Source organism: Opisthorchis viverrini (genome assembly GCF_000715545.1).
Source record: "Opisthorchis viverrini unplaced genomic scaffold opera_v5_164, whole genome shotgun sequence".
Classification (NCBI taxonomy): Eukaryota; Metazoa; Platyhelminthes; class Trematoda; order Opisthorchiida; family Opisthorchiidae; genus Opisthorchis; species Opisthorchis viverrini.
The window spans coordinates 514,124-523,216 of NW_008751819.1; the positions used below are offsets into that span (position 1 = coordinate 514,124).

Here is a 9,093-nt window from a genome sequence, read left to right on the forward strand (position 1 = left end):
ACCTAGGGCTGGTATACCACAACTATCCGAGGTGTCTAAATCTTCAACACAGTCGTTCAGCAAAACAATCGTTCACCTGTAGCATCCTTTTGGTTCCTAACTGCCATGTCACCAGAAGGAAGCACGAGGGCTGAGATACTGCCAAGTTGCCGAAGCCTAGACAGGAAAAGTCGAGAGGCAGGGGTCGAATTCGAATCACAGACCTTCGGGCCAGTAAATTAGCGCTCTAACCATTCGGGCCATCTCGCCCTCATAATGTGACTTCAACACAGTTACATTATCAGTCTGAATAGAAACTGACAACATGAACGGGACTGAAATCGGTTGACCGGCAAATCGTTCACTGTCTCCAATCGAGCACAGGGAGAGTCACGTGGCCCAATCCTGGAAGAAGTACATCACAGCCAATACCTAACGACGTGGCAGGGAATAACAAGCCTGTCAGTGAGCTTAGTTCTGCGCTACATCAGCCGACGTCTCCAACCATCACTATCCAGCCTCCTCAGAACCTGAATCGATGGCCGAGTTCATCCAACTCAGCACACCCAGAGCATCGTTTCTGAGCTTTCGCGGTATGTTGCGTCTATGCCATCGGAATAAAGGGTCAAAGAGTTGGGGTCTGCTACTTTCAGAGTTGTGCAAAAAATCATCTGAAATGGGTTGATACATGTATGAAAGTGAGGTAAACTATTTCTTGTCTGAAGGTAGTGTCAGGGGATTTTCTAACTATCCGTCGAGATTTCGTTTTACCAGTGAATTGAAGGAGGCCTTCGCTGCGGAGTTGTTTATTAGAAAATGCCAACTGAACAGCTACAGACTATTGGAAGCAAAACTCTCATGTGCATCTGGTTTGCGAAAACTGGATATCCATCTTTTCTTTGAACGCGGCTTTCTGAGCTTTTCTGGATATTCATTGACCGTTGCTCAGATCCAAGCAAATGTTACAAAGCGACTCCACAAATTCCACAATATATCCCCATTTTCAAGAGACGCGAAGCGGATTTACAAGAAAACATACTACTCACATGCCTCCCTCATCAGTAGTGTCACCGATACCCAAGTAAAGCCATCTCATGCTGAAAAACCGAGAAGCACGACAAAATCCCCATTGGTGCACACCTCAAGGAACTCAAAAGAGTCTCGTACCCGTACTCCCAGCTATTGGTTTGAACAATAACGCATGAGTGGCTGATCAGCCTTGTGGTTAACTCGACTTAGACAGGACGCGACGCCGCTTATCCTTTGATCAAGGAAAAAACCTCACATGGTCTCAGTGCTCTTCGAACGACGGTTTCGCAGACGGAAGTTTTCTTCGTATTGTGCCATACTTCCTCCTCTGAAAGACTGGTCTCACTAAAATGAAGGGGCATCGCATGCGTAACGCACTGCTCATAAGGTTGCTGAAAACTCCTCGACAGCCCACGACCGGTTTCGCCTTTCTTGAGGCTCATCAGGTAGGCGCAGTCCCCGATTCCCGTCAACCTTATGTTCTACTTGAAAAAAACCCACAAAATTAGAGGATTGCAGTCATTTTTTGAGAGACTCACCTGGAACCTAGCTGAATTTCTCGTTTATGATGTTTTCAGACAAAATATTAGTTGAACACTCCTCCTCACCTACAACTGGACCGCTTAAATTCACCCTGAGAATATCGTATTAATAAATACAGAGGAACGTCTGAGACGTACTACTCATAAGGTTGCTGAAAATCCATCGACAGCCCACGACCGGTTTCGCCCTTCTTGGGGCTCATCAGGTAGGCGCAGCCCCCGGGTTTCCGTCAACCTTATGTTCTACTTGAAACCAAATTGCACGAAATTAGCGAATATACACTCATCTGCAAACTAATTTGGTTCTTTCGAGAGACTCACCTGGAACCCAGCTGAATCTCTCGTTTATGATGTTCTCAGGCAACTGAATGTGCTGCACCAGGTCGCCTCATATTTCAGTCGCTACGATATTCGAGATATCGCTATACATGTATAATGGTAATGTAAATCGATTTTTAACAACCTTATGAGTAGTACATTACAAAGATATACATGTATCGCGATATCTCGAATATCGTAGCGACTGAAACATGAGGCGGCCTGGTGCAGCACATTCAGTTGCCTGAGAACATCATAAACGAGAGATTCAGCTGGGTTCCAGGTGAGTTTCTCGAAAGAACCAAATTAGTTTGGAGATGAGTGTATATTCGCTGACGTCTGAGACGTTTTAACCTGGGAATAGCTGGATACCAATAGATTTTTTTCAGCAATCAGAATCAGAATCAAGCCAAACTCGTCTTTGTTATGTAGGAATTTGATTGATTTGAGAAAGGCAGGGGAAACTTTCAGTCTCGAATAATGCAATAACGGTAGTAGCTCAGCTCAGTTCTTGGTCTGAACTTTTCGGTAAAAGGACCACAAAATGCGCACTACTTGCAGTAAATGTCCCCAAACAAGGTCGTATTTGACGTGTATGAGGTGGCAGCATTCTGGTATCTCCGACGCTTTCTGGACGTGGCACCGCGACCGGCACGCGGTGGATACTGAATGGTGATTGGCTGTTAAGTCCACCAATCAAAGTTCACCTTGGTGTAGATCGGAAAGTGGCCCGATCTTCTCTTCAAACGCGTGCGGGTTAGGGGTGTTGGTGGCAGCGGCACCTAATTACGAGCGGTAATGCAGTTTTGGTGCGGAATTCCGCCTAACAATAATATGACAAAAGGTTGCCCCACACTAATACGTGTGACCGAGTAAGAAATTTGGCGTCACTGAGTTTAGATAGGCATCTCCTATATGACATTATCGTTGAATACACGTGTATAAAGCTACACGGACTGGTTGGCATCCGAAGAGGGTTTGTAGGCGCATGGAGATCAGTTCATTAGCATAGTTGGTGCAACTCACTGTCTACGCGGCGTCGAATACGGGGCGGCGCCCGAACAACAACGAATAGGATCGAAGGGAAAGCAAGCAGAGATCTGATGCTACGTGTCAATCGACCCAGATCTGTTGACATAGCAACCATTAACGGCCCTTTTACTCCACAACATCGAAGTCAGCCGACCGTGCATTCAAGCCTTGGAGATTCCACTGAATGCATCATCTCGCTGGTGTTTTTTGGTGAAGTTTGTCATCGCACCTCTTCGGTGGGAATCTCGATATAAATGACCGGATGAATAAATCGTCCCCCAGTTTGGCAGTGAATTCACGCCAGTTCTGTCTGAAAACAGAAGCAGCTTTGTTTAATAAATGAGTAGGCGTTCGGTTGTTAGAAACTTTCGGTGCCCCATTGCCACCCGGAGGCACGGAGCCCGATCAACTGTCAGGTTGCCCTGGATTGAAGCCTTTCAGATATTAGTGAAAGAAAGAAGGCGTTTGCTGTAGAGTTATTTATTAAAAAATGTCAACTAACCAGTTACAGACTACTGGACAGGGAAGCAAAACTCTCATTTGCATCTTATTTACAAAAATTGAATATCCACCTTCTCTTGAATGCGTCTTCCTGAACTTTCCTGGATATTCGTTGACTGTTGCTCACATGCAAGCAAACGTTACAAAGCTGCTCCACAAGTTCCGTAATATATCTCCATTTTCAAGGGACGCAAAGCGAATTTACAAGAAAAAACCATACTACTCGCATGCCTCCCCATCAGTAGTGTCAATGTTACACAAGTATTTGATTCGAACCGTTGACCTTCAGGTACGGATGTTCGCGCTTTAGTCACTGGTCTGTCTCGAGCTCAAACAAACGTGTCATCTAAACGGTTATTCTACAGCTGTTCACATTGACTATGCTCCTGATTACCGAGTGCAGTTCTGATAGGTCCTGGTCTGCTACGAGGTGTCTACAAGCGTAGAGCGTTGCGTCTTTTCTGAGGCCATTGCATTTTGGTCCACATATTTTGCTCAGTGGCCTGAATAAAGTTCTTGATCTCTTAACGCTGTACAAGATGGAATCCTTTGACGCTAGAGAAACAACAGTTCTCCTGGCAAAGTACAGATCAAACTGAACGGTTCGTTTGCGTCATTCTTCAAAAGGATGTGCTTCGGGAAACCCACTTGATGACTTCGTTAGCATGATATCCGAGGCGAAGTGGAATGGCTTCTTGAGGAATTTCGGAGGACTCACCGACAGCCACTTCCGTTTACGCTCGTCTTGGGGTTCTGAGCGTCGGCGAATGCCGTGCCAGCTTGAGAGTGATATTCAGTTGAAGAATACCGTAGGTGGATGTTGCATGTAGATCTTTTCCCACATGTCTGCAGTGCGCTTTGCAACCGGATACAATTCGTCATTTACATGCGATTTAGTGTTCACCTGGAACACTTGTTTGAGGGCAGTTCGGGGTCTACGCCTGATGAGTTTCAAAAAGGACGAAGCCAGTTTTGAGCTATCAAGGGGGTTCCAACGACCTTTATAGTCAGTTACTTGTGTCAGGGCAACAGTGTTACACCACAACTCGCCTCCTCAGATAACGCAATGGACTGTTGACAAAACCTGCGTTCTCCGTCTAGGGCAGAATGACATAAACACATTATTATTGGTGAACAAGCCAACCAGCCTTACCCCGATGGATCAGGGGCTTGAGTTTGATGGATTTGATTCTCGCCGACTGTCGTTCAGGATGAAGTCCTGAGTAAGATGAAACTAACTGCCTGACGTCCACTGCTGCCTGGCACATCAGACCAACTTAACCATTTTCCGTGGGTACTGCTATCAAAACGTCGGACTGCCAGAGGATCCGGTTGGTGTAGCTGAGTTACACTCATATATGTGCATGCATGTATGTACATCGAAAGTGCTCGCATCGGCATTCAGGCGCACATCCCTGTCAAGTTTCGCGAGTCGAATACCATTTAGATTCTCTGGCACAAGAGTGAAAAATAGATATTACTTTTCAGCTACCATTCAAGGTCAGTATGCACTCAGTGTCTTGGTATTATCAAACGGACCTCATCATCCATTTCACGCTTGTTTTCACGCCATCTTGAGGCGACGGAAGATAACAATAACAACATAGCAAGGTCAGGTAACCTCAGTTCTGTGTTCAACCAGTTGATGAGTCGAATTCGGAAGAACTGCACATTTCTCGTTTAATCCGCCGCTCTGATGCCAATCAATGATGCTATCAGGAAGGTCAGATACCTGAAAGCAACCGCTGAGTGCCCGAAATCTACCGAGACTCTCAGCTCCGCTACATGTTGACCAGACAGACAACGCCCCCGCAATAGGCAGCGCTTCACAGCCCTGTATCAAACCCAGACAGCGCTAGTCAGCGTTGATCAAGGTCAGACAACGCCCCCGCAATATGCAGCAAGGTACAGCCTCGTACCAAAGCCAGACTGCGTGCGTCAGCATTGGACCAAGTTAGTCAGGTTCCTCCAGCAAATAGCTTGGGACTGTTGTGCCTTCGCATTCGCACGCACTCACACTCTCGCACTTGATTGATCGGAATATAGCTGTTATGTTCCCTTCTGTGGTTCTTTTTTTTCGGCACTGGGCACTGAAGCGGGTCAGCAGCAGATACTACAGATTGGCGAATCAGCAGATGCGGAACAAGGGGGAAATTTGTGAGCTTTTTGCGTGACCGTAACCGAAGAAGCCATTGAAGTCTTTAGGAATCCTACGCTGTTACAGCATTGAAACAAGCTGGTGGCCTTCGGACCCAGAATATCTCACGCCGTATTATGGTTTCGCTGCATTCCAAGTAGATTAATTGCTCCAGGTGTTCTAGTCCTTGGGAATGTCGACCGACTTGTGTGAAGAGCACCTCCCTCGTTGAATCACACGGATAAGGAAATAACTGAAGTTTCGCGGGCGTATACGTTTGAAGTAACGGACACCCGTAAGATATCCACTGGTGACGTCTATAAACCAAGAAAACTGGGGAGATTCGGTTATATTACCTTACCTGGGCAAGATGGCCCAAGTGGTTAGAGCGCGAATTTACTGACCGGAAGGTCCGTGATTCGAATCCGACCTCTGCCTCTCGACTTCCCCTGTCTGGGCTTGGGCAACCTGGCAGTATCCCAGCCCTCGTGCTTTCTTCGGGTGGCATAACAACTAGGCATCGGAAAGGGTGCTACAGCTGAACGATTTCCTTTTTCCTTTCCTTAGCAGCATGCAACCGGGGTTATGGACCATATATTCCGACCACAGAATCGTCGCGCACAAAAAATGTCAATTCACCCATTGTATTAGACATGCCATGGTGAGAGAACATGGTTGAAGTGACACGGTGGCAAAAAATGGAGCCAGTCCAAACACAATTACGGCGAGTGACAGAACTCGTGACGAGTTGACATGACTTTGGCAAACGAACTTCACTCGCGAATGCGATCAATAACGCGCAGGATTCTATGCGAACGCTGTCACTAAACTGTGGCCTTCGGCGAGGTTTAGACGAAAGAGGACAATTTTGAAGGGGATGACAGCATAGTAATGAATAGAATTTTGGAACGTGCTTCGTGCAGACTCAGTCCTGAGAGAATATGAGCGCGCTGAGCGTTGCTGTTTACTCGGACACGCCATTTTCACGCGCGTTCAGGACGCTTCACCATCAGCGATTTCATCCTGATAGCCTCTATGAAGAACTTTTGTTCGACTGGAACTATTTTGCTTCGCACGAATTCATCCTCTGAACAAAAGGACTCAGTGCATCCTTTGCGAATCGAGAAATTACCTGTGATCGATGATAGAGAGTAGAAAAAACTGTGGCATTGGTGAATCTTACCGGACAAAATGAATCTCATCCTCGGCTGATTCAAGAAAGTGACTTTTTCCATGGCACTTGAGTTTTTTGTTCCAAATTCATGACTGAGCAAGGAGTGTGACCAGAAGCCTGGTATTCTTCTCTTTTCCAATGTTTTCGTAAACACAACAATTACATTTTGCGAATTCGCTCTAAAATCATGACGAGGAAGAACTCTAATTTTCATAAAGGAAACTATTCACAAGGTTGCTGAAAACTTGTCGACAGCCCACAACCGGTTTCGCCCTTCCGCTTGGGGCACATCAGGTAGGCACAGTCCCCGAGTTTCCGTCAACCTTATGTTCACGCTCACCCTCAGTTGAAATGATCTGCGGCGTGCATCTGACGGAAAACTCAGAGTTTCGAACCCGCGGTCTCTCCCCTAGCAGTTTGAACGACCAACATTTTTGCCACGAGCGGCTAATCGACAGTTTGACAGCATTTTCTCCTTTCACTATCAACAGGTGTAAACTTTTTTTAATTAATAGAGACAAACGGAACTACGCAAAACACAAAAAGTGACTATCTTTTCTGTGAAACCTCGGCTCTCTCCGGGGCACCAGTTTTAGCTGAGTCTTCAAAGTGACGCACTACTTCACTTCGTCGAAACATTAGACTCGTGACTTATATAATCTCACATACAACTTGTGTACTTTCTTCATTCGAGGGATTTTGCACAATTTTTCTTGCCATGTCGTTGAAAAGCAACCAGAGAAAAAGTCTTACTGTATCGCAAGGGGAGATTTTCTTAATAATGCTGTATTCACAAAGAAACACAGTTAAACGCATCGCGTCCGGGACCAGTGATTTATCAGCTAACCTGCCGATGACAGTTGCTTCGTGTCACGTCCAGCCCCGATGAACCAAACGTTGGTGTCCATCAGTTTCACGAATAACCCCCGTCTAAGGTTCAGACGATATTGTCGTCCACATAACTGAAGATGGAAGCGGAAAAAATGAACACGCGGCTGATAAACTGCCCAGAAATGACACTTTCATACTATTATTCTTTTCTGATCAGTTTATAAAGTCAACCGAAGGTAGACTGTGGAAACAAACGAACGTTTTTCAAACTACGAACAATTATTTATCCGGGAAACTGAGTCACTCAAAGTTTTCACCAAAAACCGGATTTGCAAATTTGCTTATTCATACGTGCTTGTTTGTTTTTCTCGTCTAGAATGACTTCCGCTTCCCAAACTAGGTTGGTATATCAGCCAGATGTAATTTTTGAACATATTTCTGGTCACAATTTATATACGTATCCATGTCAATTTTCCAATGAACATTTTATTCCCATAACAACTGGTTATTTGCCGTCCACTTGGTGGCAACAGAATGCGTTTTTCGTATAAATTGATGTGAATCAGAGTCATATTTTCATAAGGGAAAACTACTCACAAGGTTGCTGAAAACGGTTCGACAGCCCGCGACCGGTTTCGCCCTTCTTGGGGCTCATCAGGTAGGCGCAGTCCCCGAGTTTTCGTCAAACTTATGTTCTACTTAAACCCAAACTGGATTGTTTTCGAGAAATACACTCAGTTGCAAATCAATTTGGTTTTCACGAGAGACTCAACTGAATCTCTCGTTTATGATATTCTACAACTGAATGTGCTGGACACAGGCCGCCACATGATTCAGTTGGCACGATATTCGAGATATCGCAGTATATTTTCATGAAGGAAACTACGCACAAGTTTGCTGAAAACTCGTCGACAGCCCACAACCAGTTTCGCCCTTCCGCCTGGGGCTCATCAGGTAGGCGCAGTCCCCGAGTTTTCGTCAAACTTATGTTCTACTTGAACCTATAGTTGTTCCTCTCATTTCAAGACCAGAAAACGCTGCTATCTGCTGCCAGGATAGTAGGAGATTTTGGAAACTGTACTGGAGAATTTGTCTTGCGATTGAAGCCCAACCGTGCTGGATGCAGTCAGCAGCTGTTCCATCCTTGTTTGGGAGTATCAAGGCTGTGCGCACTTCATGAAACGTGGGAGATTTCGGATCTGCGACACAAAATTGACAAACACCATGGAGACTTAGTTGACCGCCGCAGGACGTACTCGAATTATCCACCGGAATGTCACGGGTTCAGACTCGTTACGCAATGTTGATTAATCCCGACGAGAATAAGACAGCTTTTCGATTTTGTAACAGCGTCAACTTTACGTATCTTGGATGTTGTACTAGTTCTGATTGTAGTGTGACAGATGAGGTGAATGCACGAATCTACAAGGCTTGGGCCGCGTTTGCTAATTTGGGACACCTATGGCGTCAGAATGGTTTATCCCTGAATCTGAAGGGACGTGTGTATCAAGCTACAGTACGGGCTGTTTTGTTGTATGGCTGTGAGACTT

General features: G+C 45.7%; 1 protein-coding gene across 1 annotated transcript in view; it reads left to right on the forward strand.

Annotated features, from left to right (window-relative positions):
- Positions 1-222, forward strand: part of T265_07228 (hypothetical protein) — a gene marked incomplete at both ends in the record, with an annotated part of 6,939 nt that extends 6,717 nt beyond the window's left edge. The window contains one exon of the mRNA XM_009172693.1: positions 61-222. Within this exon, the coding sequence (XP_009170957.1) occupies positions 61-222 (162 nt within the window). The remainder of the gene's footprint in view (positions 1-60) is intronic.
- Between the last annotated feature and the right edge of the window lie 8,871 nt (positions 223-9,093).